This window comes from Manihot esculenta, chromosome 15, assembly GCF_001659605.2.
Source record: "Manihot esculenta cultivar AM560-2 chromosome 15, M.esculenta_v8, whole genome shotgun sequence".
NCBI classification, from domain to species: domain Eukaryota; kingdom Viridiplantae; phylum Streptophyta; class Magnoliopsida; order Malpighiales; family Euphorbiaceae; genus Manihot; species Manihot esculenta.
This window is the reverse complement of record NC_035175.2, coordinates 2,751,806-2,778,008: the sequence shown is the minus strand read 5'-3', so window position 1 is coordinate 2,778,008 and position 26,203 is coordinate 2,751,806. Positions and strand designations below refer to the sequence as shown.

General features: G+C 39.7%; 2 protein-coding genes across 3 annotated transcripts; both read left to right on the top strand.

The window, feature by feature from the left end:
- The first annotated feature begins 3,628 nt into the window (after window positions 1-3,628).
- LOC110602478 lies at window positions 3,629-22,035 on the top strand. 2 transcript variants are annotated; one of them, XM_043951331.1, is made up of 3 exons: window positions 3,629-3,895; window positions 4,854-4,999; window positions 21,235-22,035. In XM_043951331.1, exons 1-2 carry the CDS (start codon window positions 3,767-3,769, stop codon window positions 4,953-4,955), a joined length of 231 nt encoding a protein of 76 aa, XP_043807266.1. In that variant the 5' UTR covers window positions 3,629-3,766; the 3' UTR covers window positions 4,956-4,999; window positions 21,235-22,035. The 2 variants fall into 2 exon arrangements, with proteins under 2 accessions (XP_043807266.1, XP_043807265.1); XM_043951330.1 differs by lacking the exon at window positions 21,235-22,035 and having other exon boundaries at window positions 4,854-5,098.
- Window positions 22,036-22,949: 914 nt separating this feature from the next.
- Window positions 22,950-25,508, top strand: LOC110602477 (3-ketoacyl-CoA synthase 20). Its single transcript, XM_021740010.2, has 2 exons — window positions 22,950-23,919; window positions 24,541-25,508. Exons 1-2 carry the CDS (start codon window positions 23,137-23,139, stop codon window positions 25,327-25,329), a joined length of 1,572 nt encoding a protein of 523 aa, XP_021595702.1. The 5' UTR covers window positions 22,950-23,136; the 3' UTR covers window positions 25,330-25,508.
- The last annotated feature ends 695 nt before the right edge of the window (window positions 25,509-26,203 follow it).

Here is a 26,203-nt window from a genome sequence, read left to right as displayed (position 1 = left end):
AATTTTACCTTTATGGGAGTTTTTATTATTTTATTTAATTTTCTCTAACAATGGGAAAAAGGCTCCCCACCCCAACACATGACAAGATTACTTGCGAAAGGTACAACCGCTCCAAAACGACTAAACAATATTCCATGAAATTGCCTAATCACCGTACGTTCACCTCCTAATGTATTCTAATACTAACAATAATTGTAATTAACTTTACTTTTGGCTTTCGCTTTCTCTTTTCTCTTTGGTGCGTTTTAGTCTAATAAAAAAAACACACCACTTCATTTCCCCTTTTCTCTCTGCGGTGCCAATTGCCAATTGTGTGAACAACTACAATATGCAAAAGCATCAATAAAATCTAACTGGCTATCACTAACAATCTGCTAGATTTTTCATCTGATAGTTACAGCTTTCCACTCCCATGTTCGCAATTCCAGATCCAAGCAGCCACCAAGGAACCAACCCTACAATTTTTTCCTTCCTCGAAATTCCCTTCTGATCTCTAGTCAAATTTTCCTGGAAAATATTGACTTGAGGGAGTTTTTGGTAAATTGGGTTGCTCCATAGTCACTGACGGCTGCAGTGAAGAGTGGTGTGGATCTCGTCTCATACTTGCTTGGTTGGTGGCGGGAGCTACGAGGTCGCATTCTTTGTCATGTTACATCTGTAGTTGTTGCGTCACTTGTGTCTGAGTTGGACGGCTTAGGATGTGCCACGTCAAATAACACGGGACCTGTTTGTCATCGCTGTAGGTCCTGTGGGACCCGGCTGTTTCGAGTCAAAATAATTGCGCTCCGTCGGTTTTTAACCGATATAAATAAATAATTGCCTATCAGCCAGCCGCTGCCTACTGGTCGAAACATGCTAAAATTTAAAAAAAAACTAAAGGAATCATGCTGATTATTATCATTTTTGCATGCGGCGTTAGATTCATCTAAATGAAAATATAAAATATATATATACAAGGTACACTAATTAAATTTTATCAAATCCAAATTGCCCTTAAATAAAGTTAAATTTTTGAAACGTGACTCATATTTTTAAATATTTTCATGATGAGTTGAGTTTTAATAAATTTCTATACCAAACTTTTTTTAAAAAAAAAAATCAAGTTAATTATGCCTTTATATAAATGAAAAAAAAAACAGAAAACTAAGAAAAATATCTATATATTTAGGGGGGAAAAAAGAAAGAAATGGGGATATCACTTTTTCTTGTGCTAGTTTTTGATAAGCAACATCAAATTTACTCAGTGGAATGGATTCGTGGTTTTGAATGAAGTGCCCATATCAATCGATTTGGTACTGATGAATTGTTGAAATCTATATATTATTTAAAATAAATAAATAAATGTAGGTTATTAAAATATAGGGATACTTAGTAGGCTTTATTTGATATATCTTTTTGTCTTTGATTATGAAAGATTAACGTTTCACAAGAGACCGCACATTTTTGTGGAGGGCCCTCTTCAGCCTTAACCGGTCTTTAGATATTCCACATCACCTCAATCTTTTATTGTTTAATTAAAATATCTATATATTAATTTTCTCAAATAATATTTCTTTTTCATCTAAAGTTTGCAAAGTTTGGAATTTTAATTTTAATTATAATGAAAGCTAGATAAGTAATAAAAAAATATAAAATATAAAATATAAAATATAAAATTATTCTAAATAACCAAAGTTTAGCATGTTAAAGTCTATGAAAATAATTAATTAAAATAAAAAAGTTTTTTCTTAACTTTATTATTATATTCGAAGAATTTTTTAGGAAAGAAAATTTTATCAACTCGATGACGGTTGGTTGACTTCACTTTAAATGGGTTAAAGTTATAAGAAATTTAAAATGTTTTATTTATTTTACTTCATTTTAAAATATTTATAAAAAAAATTTTGCCAAACTCAAACAAAACAGTCACTTTCTTTATTCAACAGATCACACGCTTGATTGAAGTTTTGCTTGGAGAATTAGGCAGGCCAATAAGTCTCATCAGTAAATTAAACAATATATTTATTTTTTTTATTATTGTGAATAAATTATGAAATTTAAATATCTCATCTATTTATAATTATTTGTTATTATATAATACACAAATTATTATTCGACAATTGTATTTTATTTATATATAAAAATAAAATAAAATGAAACTCATATAATAGGACAAAAAAAAAACTTGATTAATAAAATCGCTCAATAAACAAATTTATTAATAATCAAGGGCTCAATTAGTGAGCTAAAAAAAGGCAATTCAATTGATTAGATATATAAATTATTATTGGATGGAAACGAACATGATTGGACGTATTGGGCTTCCTTTCCAAATATTGTCTCCACCACAGTGTAAGAAAGAAAAAAAAAAATCTAGACTTAAAACGTTAAATAATCCACGAGTTGGGAATTTTATGTATAAGAAATGAATGATTTAGGCATTTTTTAATCCTAGGTTTAACCATTACCATCTTGTCCAAATCCTCATCACATTAGGTATGCCGATTGGATGGCTTATCTAATTGGACCAATAACAACACCCCATTAGATATTATCTTCCTTGTTGGACAATTATAAAAAAGCAATAGATTTACACGTCATTATCATACTATTAACATAAACAAATTTGGGCTTTGATTATTTCAATAATACATTAAAACTCTCAAGGGATTAACCTTAAGCAACTGTTGCTTTATAATGTTAGTCATTGGCGAGCTATTTCCAGAAAGCAGAATAGTCCAGCGGCGCAGCCTGCCTCTTGCTGCAGGTGAACAGCCATAGGAAACCAATTTTTATTTTTCTTGATTGCGACACGAGTTTTATGAAGGCAAGGAGACAAAACTTAAATAATAAAACAAAAACATTGAGACAACAATTGAGTAGAATTAGTGAAGGGTCTGAGGGCTTCCCTACGCCTTCCACGCATCATAGAAATGAGGAGTCGTTTGGTGAGGAACATGCAGTTTAATTATTATTCAACCTTGGCAGGTTTGCTTGCTACACAAATATACACATTTGTTAATTATGTTGTAAATAAGTTTAAATTTGAACTTTTATATTTTTGGTTGTCTTGGTTATTTGTCTTCTGACATGGAGATTTTAGTCTCAATGGCCTTTTCTGGAGTTGAGTTGAGTTGAGTTTTCTTGGTTATTAATAAAAATTTATGCAATAGTATATATTTCTACAAAATAATTGTTTTGTGAAAAAATATTAAATTAATAAAAGATGATACCAATTTTAAAGATATAAGAAATATTAACATTTTAAACTATAAATATAATATTATATTTTTAAATAATAGAATAAATATTATTTTCAATTAATAATAATGTTATTTATATTCTAAAACGTAAATTTTTATTAATTTAAAATATTTTCTACAAAATGATTAACTTTGCAAAAACAAGAATCACTTTAATTAAATTTATAATAAAAAATATATAATTTTCATAAAGTTTAATTTATTTTTATATTAAAATAAATTTGTTTTATTTTAGATCGAGTAACCGTACAAATTCCCCTCGTCAATACATTCCCCTTTCTGATTTAAAATCACTGAATTAAAATTAAGGTATTTAGCATGTCCATGAAAATTGTGATTTAATCCCTTAAGTCCAATATTTGTAGGCCCTGCGTTTCAATATTAGGTTAGGCCTGTTAGTGTGTGAGCTCATTAGAGTAGGCGCTCGCCCAAAGATCTAGCTATAAGCCCTAATATCTTGTCCATTTTCGAGAGATCTTCCTGTCTGGTGAGTTTTCAGGGGAAACAAAGATTTTCTAGGGAAAATGTCGTCTCTGGGAGCATCTAAGGGGATTTTGGAGATCGCTAAGTTCGGCGTGTATGTGACCATTCCCCTCATTCTTATGTACACTTTCGCCAACAATACCAAGAATCTACAGAAATTCATGGGCAATGTACTCTCTCCCTCCCTCTGTCCCCCCCTATTTCTAGTCATATCTATTCGAAACTTCATTATTTTGTTGATTGAGAATGCTATCTAGATTTTGGTTCGGAAAGGTTTTTGAGTTTATCTGTTTCTAGGGTTTAGAGATTTATTAATCGTGCTGGAGGAATTAGAAACGTGAATTAATAGTATTATGTTGTGGTTCAGGTATTTGTTCGTGAGCTTATGAATGAAATTTCTGTTGTAAAAGAATAAGAATTTCATTTACTATGTTAGTTCCTAGAATGGCCTAGCTGTCTGGATGACAACTGAGAAGTGGGTGATTAGGTTTTATCCTGTGATCTCATATAACTAAGTCACAAACAAACATTTCAATATGTTTTTAATTGTGAAGGTTATCTGTATCTACTAGAAACCACAAATTAAGTGCTTGGAGATTTTATTGGTTCGGTGAATGGAAAGAGGTTTAATTTCCCAATTTTGTGTTCTCCAATTTGTTGTTTGATACAATCTGGATATGTTTTGAGTTGTTTAAGAGGTCGTATTGTTGCCTTTTGGAAGTTGGTTTTGGTGTTCGTATTTCTTAACAATTTCTCTTGCTAATAGAATGGGCTTCAGTATAAACTTGCAGCAATTCACATGGTTAGGGGGAGGTAAGCAATGGATAATAAAGTCATATCTCTGTTTTCTCATGCAGTATTTCTTGAATTTGGCTCTATTATTTCATTATGCAGTGTAACAGTTATTTTTCCTTCTGCAATGTCGTTTAAATCATGTTATCGTCCTTAAATTTTAAATCTTAAGGCCCTCTTTTCTTTTATATGATAGCAACTGATCATTTGTTCCAAACTAGTTGGAATTGGTTCTATGGATAATTCTTCGCCATTCAGCTTTGTTTATGTTTATTTCCCCCTCCTACGTTTGTATTTATTTTTTTCGTAACCAATGAGTTTTTTTTTTTAATGAAGCGGCCATACATTGTTTATCCCCCAGAGGGACCAAGGCCTCCATCACCAGAGGAACTAAGGGCGGTGGCACGGGAATTAGCTCGTCAGAGGAACAACAATTGATACTGCCAATAAGCAACTTTGCTAGCCTTTCAGTTGTGTCAAATGTAAGTTCCAATAAACAATATATTAACATGCTGCAGATGCATACTCTAATGTATCTCGTTCCAGTGATTACATAATTTTCTCGTTTGGAGAATGTTCAAGCTGGTTTAGAAATGCACATTCCTTATGCTGGTAAAGCTTAAGAATTAGTTGGGTACATTTTCAACTCCTGGTCGACTTGCATTTTTTAATTTGAGCCATCATCCCAACCAGGAAAGACAGACTCAACTCCTCTACTCAGTACTCTAGTTACCGTGTATAGTTTTTAAAGAACTAGAAAAGGTGTAGAACAAAGGGTTCGTTTTGGTTGAATCAGACAGCCAGCTTTCTAGCGAGCATGCTTTCATTAATATCAATTCATTAGTGGTTAAAATGGTTTGCTCTCGTAGAAAGATAATATTTGTTGTATATCATAATAGAGATTACAATCTATTTACACATGAGAGACGTTATCTAAACAGGAAGAAAAAGCAAGCCTATGATTATGCAATTCCTAAAATTAAGTAACTAACCCATCTATCAATATTTACTTCCTATATTAACATATTTACTTTCTATAACTTATAACACACCCTCTCAAGTTGGAGCATAAATGTTAATCATACCCAATTTGTTACATATATAATCAACTCAAGTTCCATTTAGAGTTTTAGTAAAGATATATTCTAATTGTTCTCCAGTTTGGATATGTCATGTTGATATTATCTTTTGTTGGACCTTTTCACGAACAAAATGACAATCAATCTCGATGTGTTTAGTCCTCTCGTGAAATACTGGATTGGAGGCAATGTGGATAACTGCTTGATTATCACACCACAACTTGGCGGGCACTGAATTTGTGAACCCAACTTCTTCTAATAGTTGACGTACTCACAAGACTTCACAAACGGCTTGTGCCATGGCTCAATATTCAGATTTAGTACTAGAACGGGAGACCACATTTTGCTTCTTACTTTTCCATGAGACTAAGTTACCTCCCACAAAAACACAATACCTAGTAGTTGACCTTCTATCAACCTTCGAGCCTGTCCAATCAGCATCAGAAAAGAATTCAATATTTGAGTGCCCATGGTTGCCATGGAATAGCCCTTGCCCTGGGGTCCCTTTTAAAGTAACAAAGAATCTGTTCCAAAGCATCCCACTAGGCAACAGTAGGAGATGACATAAACTGACTTACCACATTCACTGAATATGCAATATCAGGACGAGTCACCGTCAAATAATTCAACTTGCCAACTAATCTTCTATACCTTTCAGGATCTGAAAATGGCTCACTGTCTTCTGTGGTAAGTTGAAGGTTAGGGGTCATTGGGGCACTACAAGGCTTATCATTCAATTTTCCTATTTATGCTATCAAATTAAGAACATATTTTCTTTGAGACAAGAATATGCCTTTCTTACACCGCATAACTTCGATTCCCAAGAAATATTTCAATGAACCCAAATCCTTTGTATGAAACTGTATTTTAAGAAATTCTTTTAGAGATGTGATGCCAGCAATATCACTTCCTATGATAACGATATCATCCACATATACTACAAGCAAAATTACTCCACTATCAGAATTTCTATAAAATACCGAGTGATCACACTTACTCATTTTCATTCCAAACTGTTGGACCACCTCACTAAACCTGTCAAACCATGCCCGAGGACTCTGTTTCAAGCCATAAAGGGATTTTCGAAGTCTACAAACCTTGCCTGACTCCCCTCTGAGCAACAAAACCAGGTGGTTGCTCAATATAAACCTCCTCCTGAAGATCACCATGAAGAAAAGCATTTTTAATATCCAGTTGATGCAAAGACCAATCATGTGTAGCTGCCAAGAAAATAAACAATCGAACAGATGCGAGCTTGGCAACCGGGGAAAATGTATCAGAATAGTCAACTCCATAAGTTTGTGCATAACCTTTGGCTACTAAACGGGCCTTGAGGCGAGCAACAGATTCATCAGGATTTACTTTTACTGCAACACCCATTTGCACCCAATAGCCCGCTTTCCTGGGGGCAAGGACATCAACTCCCAAGTACCATTAGTGTCAAGGGCCATCATTTCCATTGCAGCACGCCAACCAGGATCGAATAAAACCTCAATAACAGTTTTGGAAACTAAAATAGAATCTAAAGCAATGGCAAAACAACGAGAAGAAGAGGATAATTGATCATAAGAGACACAAGCTGAAATAGGATAAGTGCAAGTACGTTTACCTTTACGAAGAGCAATGGGCAAATCCAAATGAGACAGTGAAGGATTAGTGGGAGCAGGATCTGTCGACGAAGAAGCGGGTAGCAGAGCGGAGTCAGAGTCCTCTAAGCGTCTGGAATACACATGAAAGATGGGAGGGCGACCTGGCACATGAGCGAAAGGTGTAGGAGTAGTCTGAGGAGACAGAGAGCGAACAATGTATAACAAAATGTCATCTTCCTCACCTTGAGTGTTATAAACAGAGGATGGTGGAAAAAACGGAGTGGACTCAAAGAATGTTACATCTGCAGACACAAGATACCGATTCAGATCAGGAGAAAAACAACGATACCCTTTTTGACGTCGAGAGTAGCCAAGGAAGACACATTTGAGTGCTTTGGGATCCAATTTAGTAACCTGTGAACGAACATCACGAGCAAAACAAGTACACCCAAAGATACGTGGCTCAATAGGAAATAAAGATTTAGTGGGAAACAAAATATTATAAGGGATATCACCATGAAAAATGGAGGAAGGCATGCGATTAATAAAAAAACAAGCAGTGGATACAGCATCAGCCCAAAAGCATTTAGGTACTTTCATTTGGAATAAGAGGGCTCTTGCTACTTCAAGAAGATGTCGATTTTTTCTTTCGGCAACTCCATTTTGTGAAGGAGTGTCAACACAAGAAGTGTAACGACCCGGATATCGGACCGCTACCGGCGCTAGGATCCAGATCGGCTTAAGGCCGCCGGGACCCGTAGCAAACCTGACATAACCTGTAAACCTGTATAATCCCATACATGATCAACAACATACATAAAAATTAAAACTTTTCTTTCCATATACATCAACCAAACTCAACCTGTGCATAAACATAAACATAACTTTAATCCCTCTGTGAGATCTCATCTGTGCCCTCAATGGGTGACATACATCTGTTGAGTTGGTTTACATAAACATCATCAAAATCTCTAAGATCATGTATTAAAGGGATAGCACAATCTATGGTCAAGCACACACTAACATCCATAAACCTCATTACATAACTATGCTGTACTTTCACATTACAATTTGATCATGTCCATTGCTAGCTATTACATAATCATGACTTCTTTACTCTATCCGGACTTCCGCGCTATACTGTACCTGCAAGCCTGGGGGTAAAGGGAGAGGGGTGAGCTAAAAGCCCAGTGAGCTGAACTATTAAAACACATAAATACTATGCTCTATGAAATGCATCATAACACAAACAATTCACATAAGGGTTGGGTGAACTTGTCACCAATTAGTCCAAGCTAACATAGTGCCAGGCCGTAGCATGGGGTCCTGATCTTCCTGTCATACATACATTACTTACCATTATTCCAGGGCCTCCTCTGGGCTCCTGGTCTTCGAGTCCACAATCGTGCCAGGCCGTAGAATGGGGTCCTGGTCTTTCATTTCCGTGCCAGGCCGTAGAATGGGGTCCTGGTCTTCCTGTCATGGACTAATTGGGTCATCCAACATTTACCCACATCAACAACACATGATGCAATGCGGCATATTCGTGAAACTAATGCAATCACCCTATTGCATAATCATGATGCATGAAACATGATAAAACATTTAATTTAAAAGATTAAGTTTAGTTCCACTCACCTCTGGCTGACTTTGACAACACCGAAGCAGCTGAACTCACTGCTGGGGTCCTCGGTTCCTCGGGTTCGAACCTACACAGGTGGACTCAAATGAGGGACCAAACATACTTGAACATAACTCTAAAATACTCCCCAAAAACCCCCTAAAACATCATGAAAACATCACATAAAAACATGCAAGAAATGACTGAACAGGGCACTTTCGGCGGCAGGTTCGGCGGCCGAAAGTCCCTCCAGAGCCGAAAGTCAGGCAGGTTCGGCTGCACCTTCGGCGGCCGAAACTCCCAGACAGAGACGAAACTCATGCATGTTCGGCGGCACTTTCGGCGGCCGAAACTGCCAGACAGAGACGAAAGTCTCCCTTTCGGGGGCAAGCTTCGGCAGCCGAAAGGCTGTCTTCCCAGCCATGTTCGGCGGCCGAAAATCCTTCGGCTGCCGAACCTGGTTTCTGCCAAAGGGCAGAAACTTGGCTTCCAATGCACATTTCGCCTCCAAACTTATCAAACATGCAACAAACCTATTCTACAACACAGAAACACAAGCATACATGTTCCTAGGGGTCTCAAACAATCATAAACCCCATCTACAACACATCAAGCAACTCACATCAACACACATTGTTCATCAAAACATCAAAACCCATAAACTCATCAACAAGCCTAAGCATGCATCTCTACCCATAAAACAACTTAATGCTTGCTTAAAACACATAACAAGGGTGGATCTGAGCTTACCTCTTAAAGAAACGAGAGGAAAGGCGATCTTAGCTTGGAGATGGAGAGATTGAGCTCTTTGAACCTCCAAGTACCCAAAACTTGCTCTTTACTTACAGATCTTCAAAACAGAAGTTAAAACCCGTGAAAATCATGGAAGATCTAAGGAAAACACTCGAGATCGAGGGAGGGGTGGCGGAGACTCACCTTGGCCGACAACGGGGGAGAAAAAGCTCGCCCGTGCGGACCTAAGTGACCCTTTTATAGGTGGCTGGCCAGGCCACATTCGGGGGCCGAATGTGCCTCCGCATGCATGCCATGTTCGGCGGCCGAACCTGGACTTCCCTCACTCATGCTTTCGGGGGCCTAACGTGCCTCCAAAACGCATGCATGTTCGGCGGCCGAACTTGACTTTCGGCGGCCGAACCTGGGTTTTCCTCCAAGGACTTTTCATGCAAAAACTCATTTAATTTCATACTTAAAACCATTAAAAACATGAAAACATTTTACAAAAAACATGATTTTACCCCACTAGAGGCTTCCGACATCTGAGATTCCACCGGGCGGTAGGAATTCCGATACCGGAGTCTAGCCGGGTATTACATTCTCCCCCCCTTAAGAACATTCGTCCCCGAATGTTCCTCAACTAGCACATGCAAGGCATACAACATATCATACACATAAAACACATAGAGACTAACCTTAAAAGAGATGAGGATATTGTCGGAGCATGGACTCCCGTGTCTCCCAAGTGCATTCTTCCATATTGTGGTGGTTCCACAGGACTTTCACCATCGGGATTTCCTTGTTTCTCAGCTTCCTGATCTGGGTGTCTAGGATCCGTACTGGCTGCTCAACATAGGTGAGATCCTCTTGGATCTCCACATCAGGCTCACTAAGAACCTTGCCCGGATCTGACACGAATTTTCTCAACATAGAAACATGGAAAACCGGATGGATTCTCTCCATTGAAGCAGGTAAATCCAGCTTGTACGATACATTCCCAATCCTTTGCAGGACTTCAAAGGGTCCGATGTACCGCGGAGCCAGCTTACCCTTCTTCCCGAATCGAACCACTCCTTTCATTGGAGACACCTTGAGCAATACCAGATCCCCCTCCTGAAACTCTACTAGTCTTCTGCGGATGTCTGCATAACTCTTCTGTCTGCTTGCAGCCGTCTTGATTCTCTCTCTGATTAAGGGTACCACCCTGCTCGTGATCTCTACTAGCTCAGGCCCTGCCAAGGCCTTTTCCCCAACTTCTTCCCAGCAAACGGGTGACCTGCACTTCCTCCCATATAAAGCTTCATATGGAGCCATCCCGATGCTAGCATGATGACTGTTATTGTAGGCAAACTCCACCAAAGGTAGATGCTGCCTCCAAGAACCGCCAAAGTCCAGCACACACATTCTTAGCATATCTTCTATGGTCTGGATGGTCCTCTCTGACTGTCCGTCTGTCTGTGGGTGGAAGGCAGTGCTGAAATCCAACCTAGTACCCATAGCATTCTGCAGACTCCGCCAAAACCTGGAGGTGAACTGGGGCCCTCTATCTGACACTATGGAAACAGGAACCCCATGCAGTCTAACTATCTCATCAACGTACACCTGCGCCAACTTGTCCACAGAATAGCCACTCCTGACAGGGATGAAGTGAGCAGATTTGGTGAGTCTGTCCACAATCACCCATATGGAGTCCAATCTGTTGGACGTCGCCGGTAACCCCACTACGAAATCCATAGCTATATTCTCCCATTTCCACTCTGGAATAGGTAGCGGGTTAAACATTCCAGCCGGCTTCTGATGTTCCAGCTTCACCCTCTGACATATTTCGCAGGCTGACACAAACTGTGCTACTTCTCTCTTCATAGCTGGCCACCAATAAACTTTCTTCAGATCTTGATACATCTTGGTGGCTCCGGGGTGAATGCTGTATCTTGCATTATGAGCCTCTCTCATAATGTCTCCTTTTAGCCCTATGTCATCTGGTACACATAAACGACTCCCATAGCGGAGGATCCCCTTATTGTCGAATCTGAACTCACTGTCCTTGCCTGACTGAACAGTCCAGGCAATCTTCACTAACTCTGGGTCCTCATGCTGTTTCTGAGCCACCTGCTCCAGAAATACGGGTGTCACTTTCATCTGAGCAACCAAGGCACCTGTACCAGACAACTCCAACTGTAGACCTTCCTCAATGAGCTTGTAAAACTCCTTCACCACTGGTCTCCTCTCTGCCGTGATGTGGGATAGACTGCCTAGTGACTTCCGGCTTAGGGCGTCCGCCACGACATTCGCCTTACCCGGATGATACTGGATCTTGCAATCATAGTCACTCAGCAGCTCTACCCATCTCCTCTGTCTCAAGTTCAAATCTCTTTGACTCAGGATGTATTGCAGGCTCTTGTGATCCGTAAAGATCTCACATTTAACCCCATAGAGGTAGTGCCTCTACATCTTGAGTGCAAAGATTACTGCTGCCATCTCAAGGTCGTGTGTGGGGTAATTCAACTCATGCTTCTTTAGCTGCCTAGAAGCATAAGCAATCACCCTCTCATTTTGCATCAGTACACAACCCAGTCCCACACGAGACGCATCACAAAAGACTGTAAAGTCCTCATCACTAGATGGCAGAGCTAAAACTGGTGCTTAAGTCAACCTCTTCTTAAGCTCTTCAAAACTCTCCTCGCACTGGTCGGTCCACATAAACTTCTTATTCTTCCTGGTTAGTCTGGTCAGAGGAGCTGCTATTTTCGAGAAGTCCTGAACGAACCTCCTGTAGTAACCTGCCAAACCCAAGAAACTTCTAATCTCTGTCACTGAAGTAGGTCTAGGCCAGTTAGCCACAGTTTCTGTCTTCTTGGGGTCCACCTCAATCCCATTCTCTGACACTACATGCCCCAAGAACGAAATGCTCTTTAGCCAGAACTCACACTTGGAGAACTTGGCATACAAGCCATGTTCCCTCAAGGTCTGTAGAACCAACCTCAGATGATGGGTATGCTCCTCTGCATTCCTGGAATACACTAAGATATCATCTATGAAGACAATAACAAAGTGATCCAGGTACTGGCTAAACACTCTGTTCATGAGATCTATGAATGCTGCAGGGGCGTTGGTTAACCCGAACGGTATCACAAGGAACTCAAAATGCCCATATCTGGTCCTGAAAGCCGTCTTTGGCACGTCCTCTTCCCTGATCCTCAACTGATGATACCCGGACCTCAGATCTATTTTGGAGAAACAACCCGCTCCTGTTAGCTGGTCGAATAGATCGTCGATCCTTGGCAATGGGTACTTGTTCTTGGTAGTGACTTTGTTCAACTGCCTGTAGTCGATACAAAGTCTAAGGGATCCATCCTTCTTTCTCACAAACAAAACTGGAGCACCCCAGGGTGAGGTACTCGGTCGGATGAAGCCCTTGTCTACCAGCTCCTGCAACTGCTCCTTCAACTCTTTCAATTCTGCTGGCGCCATCCTGTAGGGAGGGATAGAGATCGGTCGGGTTCCAGGCATCAGTTCTATCTCGAACTCTATCTCCCTAGCAGGTGGTAAACCTGGCAGTTCGTCTGGGAACATATCTAAGAACTCTCTAACCACTGGCACCGAGGCGGGCTCTCTAACCTGACTGCTAAGCTCTCTCACATGAGCCAAATACCCCTGACATCCCCTCCTGAGCAACCTACGAGCCTGAAGAGCTGATATCAGACCTCTAGGTGTACCACTCCTGTCTCCTCTGAAGACAACCTCAGACCCATCCTGACCTCTGAACCTGACTACCTTGTCCCTGCAGTCCAAGGTAGCACCATGGGTAGATAACCAGTCCATCCCTAGAATGACGTCAAAATCTGTCAAATCTAGAACCACTAGGTCGGTGGACAAGCATCTCCCCTCAACAAACACAGGACTACACTGGCAGACTGACTCTGCCACAGATGGATCACACTTGGGTCCACTGACCCAGAGAGGACACTCTAACCCGGAAGTCATCAGACCTAACATCCCCACCGCTCTCGGAGCGATAAAAGAATGAGATGCACCAGGGTCCATCAAGGCATATACATCTGAACAACCAATAATTAAGTTACCTGCCACCACGGTGTTAGATGCATCTGCCTCCTGCTGTGTCATTGTGAAGATCCGTGCTGGAGCTGATGGACCTTCACCTCTGAAACCCGCTGAAGAAGAGGCTGCCCCTCTCCCTCTGCCTCTGCCACTGGCCTGAGTCATGGCTGGAGCTGCTGGCTGCGCTACACTGCCTGAAGCTGTCTGCTGGGACTGAGCCACCGGGACTGCTCTTGGACAATCTCGAGCCATATGTCCCTCCTGACCACATCTGAAACAGGCGTTCGTCCCAAACCGACATACTCCCCTGTGTGGCTTACCACACCTCGCACAAACTACATTATCCGCACCAGAGCTTGAGCTACTCCCGAATCCCAGACTGGACTTGACTTTATTCCAGAACTTGTTCTTCTTACCCTTGGGCTTACCCCATCTCTTACTGCCTGAAGCTGCTACACTCAGGGTAGAGGGATCTAATCTTCCCCCACCCGGAGTTTTAGAACCGGAAGACTGTGCCACTGACTGCTTAACTGTCCCTTGAACGATGGCACTGGCCTCCATTTTCCTGGCCATATCTACTATGGCATGGAAGCTCTCCCTGTCCACTGACTGGATCAAGGAGGAATACCTGGAATGGAGTTTCATAACATGCCTCCTTGACCTCTTCGAATCTATATCCAGACTCTGCCCAGAAAAAGGCAACAGCTCCAAAAATCTGTCGATGAACTCCTCCACACCCATTTCATCCGTCTGCCTTAACTGTTCAAACTCTATCATCTTTAGCTCCCTTGAACTATCGGGAAAAGCCCATCCTGCAAACTCGTTTGCAAACTCTTCCCAAGTCATGCTGTCCACTCTCGGTTTCACATAATTCTTGAACCACTCCCGTGCCTTCTTGCACTTAAGCGTGAACCCGGCCATCTGAATGGCTCTACTGTCATCAGCCCCAATCTCATTTGTGATTACTTTAACCCTTTCAAGATACACAATGGGTCATCCCCTTTTTCATACTGAGGAGCACCCAATTTCATGTAATCGGTCATCTTAACCTTGCTCCCACTGGCTGAGCTAGGTCTAGGTGGCTGAACAACTGGGGCTGCTGGTTCTGCAGGTGGTGGAGGTGGTGCAACATTTTCTGAGGTAGGGTTTGCTGGATTTGGACAGTAGGGTGAAGGTGGATACATTGGGTACAGAGAGTATGGTGGGTAGTATGGTGGGTATGGCATCTGTGTAGGATAAGGGGTGAAACTAGGGTAATCCGATGTACCTCCCATCGAATACCCGGGATGTTGTGAGAAATGTGGGTAGTGAGGTGGCTGAACAAATCCCGAGGCCTGAGTGCCTCCTTGGGACTCTCCCATACCTTCCTCTGACATGCTAACTCCCAGACTGCCATCCCTCCTCTGCTCTACATCCATCTCGTCCCCCATGCTCTCAGACATTCCTCCCTGAACTGTTCCTCTGACTGATCTGCTTCTACCCAGATCCAAAGACCTTCTAGGGTCTCTTGCTGCTCTTTCTCGGTTAGACCTACTAGACATTGCCCTAGGCAATGCTAGAGGACGGGCGCTCATGCCCTCATCCTCGGGTGGTACTCCAGTCAATCTTGCTGATCGACGAGTTCCTCTCATCCTGTTTTCTGAAAAACAGTACACAACACATAAACATTAGCATCATATGGTTCATGTGGGCACACATGAACCCGCATCACACATCACATATCATAGCATATCATTAATGCACATGCATATTATCATGGCATTTCACATCATCATGCAAGACAGGACTCCACATCCTATCCTAGTGGACATGATCTTTTCCTATTGTGTTTGACCTTCTATAACATCTATGAGCCCGACACTCTAGGTCCGACCATATGAACCTAGGGCTCTGATACCATTCTGTAACGACCCGGATATCGGACCGCTACCGGCGCTAGGATCCAGATCGGCTTAAGGCCGCCGGGACCCGTAGCAAGCCTGACATAACCTGTAAACCTGTATAATCCCATACATGATCAACAACATACATAAAAATTAAAACTTTTCTTTCCATATACATCAACCAAACTCAACCTGTGCATAAACATAAACATAACTTTGATCCCTCTGTGGGATCTTATCTGTGCCCTCAATGGGTGACATACATCTGTTGAGTTGGTTTACATAAACATCATCAAAATCTCTAAGATTATGTATTAAAGGGATAGCACAATCTATGGTCAAGCACACACTAACATCCATAAACCTCATTACATAACTATGCTGTACTTTCACATTACAATTTGATCATGTCCATTGCTAGCTATTACATAATCATGACTTCTTTACTCTATCCGGACTCCCGCGCTATACTATATCTGCAAGCCTGGGGGTAAAGGGAGAGGGGTGAGCTAAAAGCCCAGTGAGCTGAACTATTAAAACACATAAATACTATGCTCTATGAAATGCATCATAACACAAACAATTCACATAAGGGTTGGGTGAACTTGTCACCAATTAGTCCAAGCTAACATAGTGCCAGGCCGTAGCATGGGGTCTTGGTCTTCCTGTCATACATACATTACTTACCATTATTCTAGGGCCTCCTCTGGGCTCCTGGTCTTCGAGTCCACAATCGTGCCAGGCCGTAGAATGGGGTCCTGGTCTTTCATTTCCGTGCCAGGCCGTAGAATAGGGTCCTGGTCTTCCTGTCATGGACTAATTGGGTCATCCAACATTTACCCACATCAACAACACATGATGCAATGCGGCATATTCGTGAAACTAATGCAATCACCCTATTGCATAATCATGATGCATGAAACATGATAAAACATTTAATTTAAAAGATTAAGTTTAGTTCCACTCACCTCTGGCTGACTTTGACAACATCGAAGCAGCTGAACTCACTGCTGGGGTCCTCGGTTCCTCGGGTCCGAACCTACACAGGTGGACTCAAATGAGGGACCAAACATACTTGAACATAACTCTAAAATGCTCCCCAAAAACCCCCTAAAACATCATGAAAACATCACATAAAAACATGCAAGAAATGGCTGAACAGGGCACTTTCGGCGGCCGAAAGTCCCTCCAGAGCCGAAAGTCAGGCAGGTTCGGCGGCACCTTCGGCGGCCGAAACTCCCAGACAGAGACGAAACTCATGCATGTTCGGCGGCACTTTCGGCGGCCGAAACTACCCGACAGAGACGAAAGTCTCCCTTTCGGGGGCAAGCTTCGGCAGCCGAAAGGCTGCCTTCCTAGCCATGTTCGGCGGCCGAAAGTCCTTCGGCTGCCGAACCTGGTTTCTGCCAAAGGGCAGAAACTTGGCTTCCAATGCACATTTCGCCTCCAAACTTATCAAACATGCAACAAACCTATTCTACAACACAGAAACACAAGCATACATGTTCCTAGGGGTCTCAAACAATCATAAACCCCATCTACAACACATCAAGCAACTCACATCAACACACATTGTTCATCAAAACCCATAAACTCATCAACAAGCCTAAGCATGCATCTCTACCCATAAAACAACTTAATGCTTGCTTAAAACACATAACAAGGGTGGATCCGAGCTTACCTCTTAAAGAAACGAGAGGAAAGGCGATCCTAGCTTGGAGATGGAGAGATTGAGCTCTTTGAACCTCCAAGTACCCAAAACTTGCTCTTTACTTACAGATCTTCAAAACAGAAGTTAAAACCCATGAAAATCATGGAAGATCTAAGGAAAACACTCGAGATCGAGGGAGGGGTGGCGGAGACTCACCTTGGCCGACAACGGGGGAGAAAAAGCTCGCCCGTGCGGACCTAAGTGACCCTTTTATAGGTGGCTGGCCAGGCCACATTCGGGGGCCGAATGTGCCTTCGCATGCATGCCATGTTCGGCGGCCGAACCTGGACTTCCCTCACTCATGCTTTCGGGGGCCTAACGTGCCTCCAAAACGCATGCATGTTCGGCGGCCGAACTTGACTTTCGGCGGCCGAACCTGGGTTTTCCTCCAAGGACTTTTCATGCAAAAACTCATTTAATTTCATACTTAAAACCATTAAAAACATGAAAAAATTTTACAAAAAACATGATTTTACCCCACTAGAGGCTTTCGACATCTGAGATTCCACCGGGCGGTAGGAATTCCGATACCGGAGTCTAGCCGGGTATTACAAGAAGACTGATGAAGAATCCCTTTTTGTAACAAATAAGATTGAAATTCCCCATAGAGATACTCTTTAGCATTATCACTTTGCAATATACGAATGAGAACATTGAATTGGGTTTGAATTTTAGCATAAAACGCACAAAAGATAAGAAAATAATTCTGAACGACTTTTCATTAAAAATAACCAAGTAGTACGAGAGAAGTAATCAACAAAAGTAACAAAGTACTTAAAGCCAGACTTAGACACAATAGGACAAGGACCCCAAACATCTGAATGTACTAACTCAAAGGGGGACGAAGCCCGTTTATTAACTCGAGATACTGAAGGCAAATGATGATGTTTGGCAAATTGACAAGACTCACAATCTAAAACAGACAAAGAATGAAACTGTGGATATAACTTCTTCAAAGCTGAGAGAGAAGGATGCTCCAAACGACAATGAACAAAAGGTGTTAAACGCGTGGAACATGCAAGTGATCTAGGTAGTTGCTGATCCAAGACGTAGAGACCCTCTGACTCACGCCCTCTACCAATAATCTGCTTCGTCAAAAGATCCTGAAAAATACAGTGATCAGGAAAGAATGAGGCACAACAATTCAATGCACGAGTGAGTTTACTAACAGAAAGCAAATTAAATGCGAATTTAGGGAGACATAACACAGAGGATACAGAAAGAGAAGGGGTTAAGTTGACATGACCAGAACTTATGACAAAAGATTTAGTACCATCAGCAAGAGTAACATAAGAAGTCGATGCATGAGACTCAAGATTGGACAAAAGGGTAGAATTACCTGACATATGTTCGGTAGCACCAGAATCAATAACCCATTTGGAGGATGAAGACACAAGACATGCAGTAGAGTTACCTGACTTGGCAATTGCAGTGATAGAGGAGGAATTAGAGGATTTCAGAGATGCCTGGTATTGGGTGAATTGTGCATACTCATCTTCAGATATCAAAATCCCCTGATCTGAAGGGGCCTCAACTGCCATATGCGCCATTTGTGTGCGCTGATTCTTATTCTGTAGTTTTTGACATGTCTTCTTAGTATGTCCTGGTTCGCGGCAGTAATAACAAATGATTCCTCCTGAGTCAGAAGTAGAACCTGTTTTCCCAGAATGTTGAGATCTTTTACCAGCATTAAAACCTCCCCTTTGACCACCTCTATTATTCTGTCTGCCACTGTCATTGCGGCTAACAAGGGCACTAGTGGGGTGTGAAGGAATTAGAGATTTTGTACGCAATACCCTAATGAACACATCATGTAACGATGATATTTCAGAGTCAAAAAGAATATGAGATTTAGCTGACTCAAACTCTAGAGGGAGACCTGTAAGAAAGCTCATAACAGTCATTTGCTCTCGTTGAGCTTGTTGAGTTTTCACATCTGTACTAAAGGGCATCAATACATTAAGTTCTTTATAAACCCTTTTAAAATCCATAAAATAGGATGTTAAAGTTTTATCATTTTTCTGGACTCGGTAAAACGCCTTACACACATCATAAATACAGGAAATATTCTCTTTGTCAGAATACAGAAATTTCAAATACTCCATTAATTTTTTAACAAATTCACAGTAATTAATAAGACTAATCACCTCACTATGAATAGAATTTTGGATCTGCAGAAACAAACGAGCATCATCCCTCATCCAATCTCTACGAGTTTCATCAGTTGGAGGATCCTTGGTAAGATGATCATCCATTGCAATACTTCGTAAATAAATACGGATAGTTTTACTCCAATCTAAAAAATTAGATCCATTTAATTTGTGTTCCGTGATTTTAGTCATCACAGGAATCACATCAGTTACGGTGGTTTTAACTTCAGCCATCAGAACAACCAATCCAGAACAATCAAAATAGCAAAGGATCAGAAGAACAGTACCCGTGAACAGTACCGATGAATAGTGCCGATGAACAATACCGTGAACAGTGCTGATGAACAGTGCTATGAACAGTACCAAATAAAATACCTCCACCCAACACCCGAACGACAAACAAACCTCAGATCTGACAAGGAGTCGGTGTGGCGGCTCCAGCGATAGTGAGATCCAAATGTTACCCTTTATGGATAACCCAAATTAACAGAGCCCTAAGTCTCCAAAAAAATTTTTAAAAACTTTACGAAAAAGAAAAAAATCTCTATGAGAAAAGCTCTGATACCAATTTGTTATATATCACAATAGAGATTACTAACCTATTTATACACGAGAGACGATATCTAAACATAAAGAAAAATAAAGCCTATGATTATGCAATCCTTAAAATTAAGTAACTAACCCATCTATCAATATTTATTTCCTATATTAACATATTTATTTTCTATAACCTATAACAGCTCTCAACTGAAAAAGCGTGAGCGAGTAGACATTGAGGTTTACTAACTAATTAATAATTGCCATGTGATAATCCTTCATTAATTGGCATTAAAAGTTTTGTTAGTATTGAAAAGTAGTATGATAAAAGTTTTCCTTTATAATTTAAACTAATTCCTAGTAATAGAAGATGTTACTTGAATTGGTTTACATTTGATGAAACAATCTTTAATGACGATCAAGGGCGAGATAAGCGCTTGCCAGCTGTCATATGTTTAATGAGCCGCAAGTAAAGAAGAAAAGGCGTGGGGGTGAGATTTCGTGTGTGCAAGATTTTCTTGACAACCAATTTCTAACTCGTGCCCGAGTGGCGATAATCGAGACGTGATGTGCATAAATGAAGGCAAAAAAGTGTAAATGCGGCTCATCAAGTTGGTGGATATTATTTGGTTAGACGTTTGAGCATTAAAGACAGGAATGGGTAGGTTTCTTGAAAATGATCTTCTCCAAAATGCCTCATTTCTTGATTCTTGAACAAGGAATTTGAAGGCATACGCACACGCAGATATGACTTGTTCATTGGAAGGTCAAAACCTGTGGCTGCAAACTTGCAAGCCTGTAATGACACCTGCTACTACTCACCTGTGCCTGTAGGCTGTAGCTTCTTTGCTGTCTACTTTTCCACAACTGCCCTTCCCTTCTCAGCTTAAACAAATTACGACTCCAAATACATTATTACATATTTGTAATTTTAGATTTTCGTCTAATGTACTACGTTACTAAATTAGTGGACTTCTGAGATATTTATACTAATAAAAAGAAATTAAAATCAGACACTAATTTATTCTGTCAGCATCGCGTGTGATGTTCACGCTCAAACTAGCAAGTGAATGTCATTTTTGCTGCATTGTTGGCACACCTATAATGACTAGCTGGCAGTTTATTTATTTCTGCAAGATCTTTCTCCTCCTCCTCCTCCTGTCTCTCTCACTCTCTCCATTGGTGTTCTTAATTAGAAATTTATCATTTGCGGAGTAAAAGGTGTAATTAGCAGCTAAAGAAAATATCACTTTCTCATTTTGTTCAAATTACATATCAAAGTATAGATGAAGATCTAAACTCACATGGTCTTGCACGCTTGGCTTTGACACGTATTCATATCGTCATTGCCAGGTAGAGCCAAGCAGGGGTTTCAAGCCCTCGCCTGCAAACAAAGGCAAGAGATGCATAGAACAGTCTCGATGAAGAGTATCATTGCCGCGAACGGCTGGGATCCGCCACAAGCGAAATGAACAACTGCACTTTCCCGGAGTCTCTCAACCTTGTAGAAACTATAGCACAACGAGCTTCACCTTCTTCTTCTTCTTCTTCTTCTAGTGCTTGACCTTTTGGGCTTAGAGTGAGTCTTCTTCTTTCTCTTCTGGGTACCACCTTGGAAACGATGCACCAGGTGAAGAGTGTATTCCTTCTGGATGTAGTCAGCGAGAGTGTGCCCGTCCTTCAGCTGCTGATCGGGAGGGATGCTCTCCTTGTCCTGGATCTTGGCATAATTTTACGTATAGTTATTCCAAAATCTGATTGATAATATTATAATTTACTATAATTTTAAGTATAATTATTTCAAACTTTTAAATATAATCGAAGATATTTGGCAGTTGAGCTACATCACTGCACGTTCAACTCAGCCATTTTGCCATGTTACTTTTGTATCTGAATAATATTGGTGTCTGACGATGTTTTTAGCCAATTTCGATTAAACTTTTTATTTGTATTTTTTTTTTCTTGATAGCAACAGTGAAACAAGGACTTCGGACCTTTTAACTGTTTTATCGGTTAATTAACGTTCGTGCTCTCAACAAATTTTTTGCTTTTAAGATTATTATCATGCTATAAAATACAAAGGATTATTCGTTGCTCTTATAAAAATGCTGATTTTTTATAAATAAAAATAAATTAAAGGAGCTTTTTTTTTTTTAAAGTGCTCTGATAATTTTCCAAAAAAGTAAAAAAAAAAACTGGTTATGGTTAATTGCCAGTGGTTAGGCACCGAAATGTGGTACAGGGTCGAACCAAACCCACATTCAAGTACAGCTTTGATAACTTTCTTGATTTGGAATACCACATCATCCATTTTACTTGATATTTTGAAGCATTATATAATTTTTTTTTCTTGCATAAATTATAAGAATATTTTTACATTTAATTTAACACATCTGTTTTAATTAAAAAATATTTTACAGTTGTAAATAATTTTTACTTAAAATTTGTTTTTGAAATAAACCTGAACCTTTTAGTTGCTGAAGAAAATTAATCAATGAATTATTATTTAATTACTAATAACAATAATATTTAAAATTTTAGAACGTGCCTTATCTTAATATTAACCAAACCTTGCAAGTACTAAGGACCACAGCAATCCACCAGCACCAGGCATTTATATATGAAGTAATTTGTTAAGAAAATATCAACTTTTATAAAATTCTGACGGTGCAGTGTAGTTCACCAACACGGAATGCTATCAATTTTTACATTCAGTCAATAAGAAATAAAAAAAAAAAAAACCATATTTTTTTATTAAATATTTATCGTACATTGTGGTAAAATTCATTATCAATTATTAATTGGACGATTGTTTGAATTCAAGTCAAATGCTTGGCATTCTGGAGGAGATGCAAGGTGGCAAATACTCAGCTAAAAGTAGGTCAAATTTATGCACAGAAACGTTAAGGATAAAAATCCTGATGTTTTCCGGGTTGGCAAATTCAATGCCCGGCGGTTTAACAATTAAAAGTTCGTTGGGGTAGTTGCATCCTCCCATTCGTTCGCCTCCCCTCTGTCTCTCCCTCCATTCACACTCTTTAAATTCTATAAGTGGTAACCCATCCATTTACACCTCCTAAAGCCACCTCCTTTTTATCTCCTTCTTCTTCTTCTTCTTCTTCAGTCTTTCCGTCTCAACATCTCAATCATAACTTCTTTATTCCGCTTTTCTTCTCCCTGTGTTGTATTTATTTTTTGTCCAAAATAAGTTCACAATCAAAGATACCAGTTGCGTAGCTAGTGCTTTTCTTTTTAATGGCAGAGGAAAGTAGACGAAACCCGAAACCTGAATCGGTTTCGGTGGAAGATCAGGCTGAAATAAAGAGAAATAATCTGCCAAACTTTCTGTTATCAGTTAGACTCAAATATGTGAAACTAGGTTATCACTATTTAATCTCCAATGCCATGTATCTATTGCTGATTCCACTCCTCGGCATTGCCTCCGCTCATCTTTCGACTCTTACCATCCAAGATTTAGTTCAGCTGTGGAACCACCTAAAGTTCAATTTTATCTCAGTCATTCTGGGTTCTGGACTAGTGGTTCTCTTGGCTACTCTTTACTTCATGAGCCGCCCAAGAAAAATATATTTGTTGGACTTTGCATGTTACAAACCAGAGGAAGCTCGCATATGCACCAGAGAAACTTTCATGGATAGGTCAGCATTGGCTGGGAGCTTCACCGAAGAGAACTTGGGCTTTCAAAAGAAGATCCTTGAGAGGTCTGGGTTGGGACAAAAGACTTACTTGCCTGAAGCTGTGTTGCGGGTTCCGCCAAACCCATGTATGGCGGAGGCAAGGAAGGAAGCAGAGACTGTGATGTTCAGCGCAATCGATCAACTCTTGGCCAAAACTGGTGTTAAAGCCAAAGATATAGGGATCCTTATTGTGAACTGTAGTTTGTTTAATCCGACGCCGTCTCTATCTGCCATGATAGTAAATCGCTACAAGCTCAGAGGGAATGTAATAAGCTATAACCTCGGGGGTATGGGCTGCAGTGCTGGGCTTATTTCCATCGATCTTGCCCAACAGCTCTTACAGGTAAATTAATTGCGTGACATATTTGTATATATAAATATTTTCATGGGACCTATCATATGTGAATTTTAAACTAATATTAATTTTTATTTTTATATATACTTTTATTAGTATTTCAAGTATTTAATTATAAACATGAGAAAAAATATGACCATTTAAAAGATATTTTAAATTAATTATTATATATTGTTTTAAAATTAAAACTATTAATGATTATTATTGATTTGAGTAAATAAATTTTAAATGATAAATATCGATGGGCCTAGGTAATAATGAATACAAGGCTGGTGATTAAATTTACGGACCAGCACCACACAGACACAGCTGGTGTTAGGGCAACCACGCTTCTTAAATGATTTTACTATGCAAGCCTATTTAATTTATGTAGGGACGGGTGCTCTAGCCTAATTAAAACTAAAAGGTTTCTATAGTTGAAAAATTCATGCTAGTCCCCACAACAACCCTGATCAGTTATGGTAGAAATATATAGACATGTATTTCAACAACTTAATTTGTAAAATGATAAAGATTTTTTTTTAATATGTCAAATTAAAAATTTAGATTTTATTATTTATCTGTTATAGGATGAAAATTTGAGATAAACAAATGTGGTCTTGATTACAGGTTCATCCCAATTCCTATGCTCTAGTTGTCAGTATGGAGAACATCACCCTCAATTGGTACTTTGGCAATGACCGATCAATGCTTGTCTCCAACTGCCTCTTTCGTATGGGCGGCGCTGCCATTCTTCTTTCTAACCGATCATCTGATGGGCGCCGCTCTAAATATCAACTCATCCACACCGTTCGTACTCACAAGGGTGCTGATGATAAATGTTACAATTGTGTATTTCAGAAAGAGGATGAAAGTGATCGCAGCAGAATTGGTGTTTCACTTTCTAAAGACCTAATGGCTGTTGCTGGAGAAGCTCTTAAAACCAATATCACAACTCTAGGGCCATTAGTCCTTCCAATGTCTGAGCAAATCCTTTTTTTCGCAACTTTAGTAGGAAGAAAGGTCTTCAAAATGAAGATAAAACCGTACATTCCAGATTTCAAGTTGGCATTTGAGCACTTCTGCATCCATGCAGGAGGAAGAGCTGTTTTAGATGAGTTAGAGAAAAATTTGGATCTCACTGATTGGCACATGGAGCCTTCAAGGATGACTCTTTATAGATTTGGTAACACATCAAGCAGTTCTTTATGGTATGAACTGGCTTATTCTGAAGCAAAGGGGAGAATCAGGAAAGGTGATAGGACATGGCAGATTGCATTTGGTTCAGGATTCAAGTGTAACAGTGCTGTGTGGCGTGCGTTGAAGACGATCAATCCAGCCACAGAAAAGAACCCTTGGATGGATGAAATTGATGAATTTCCTGTTCATGTGCCTAAGGTGGTGTCTATTGCTTCTTGAAGCTCCATTTCATCATCCTTCCAAGGGAGATTGTGTTTCCTTAATAGTTTCAGTAGTATTTCGTTGATACGTGGATGAAAACGCGGTGATTTCTTTTTTTCAATTGATCGCAGCATTTGTAGGAGGATTACATTGGTTTTTATCAAATAAAATACTTGATTTTTATTGTTTTGGAAGAATCTTAACTTGATTCATGCATGTAGCTGGTGGTTGTTGATAATTGTGAATCTGCAGCTGCTTCATTTCTAAGATATTTCCAATTTTAGAATTTAACGGAGGTAAAGGATCAAGCAGAGTATCTGTTATAAAAATAGCTTATTTAAATAAATTATAAAAAATAAAAAATTCTATGTATAAAAATTATAAATTTTTTTTAGTGTTTATACCGTGAAATTTCAATTTAATCATAAAAGATTTTTAGAGAAATATTTTGAAAAAAATTTAAAATTGATAAAATTATATTAATTCAAATATGCCTCAAAATCAATTCTAACACTATCATATCAATGCGTCATCCCCCTATGACCGTGCAATTAAAAGGCTAAGAGGAAGGTCCATTAATGGAGTATATATTGGCCCAACGGTTCAATTTGGCTAACCCTCAAGATCATTTAGCATCACTATTGGTTAGCCCCAGCCAGAAGACAACTCAAGTCCAAGACAAACGCCCCCTTTCTAAACCAGTGATTAAACACAATGGGATTTTTTTATGCACAATAATTTTTTGAAGACTCAGTTAGATGTATTGATTTATATATATAATAAGCGGATCTCACATTTAAATATATAAATAATTACGAGACAAAAATAACATAATGGAAAACTCATAAGGATTTTATTTTATTTTTTTTGTCTTTTATTTATTAATTGTGTA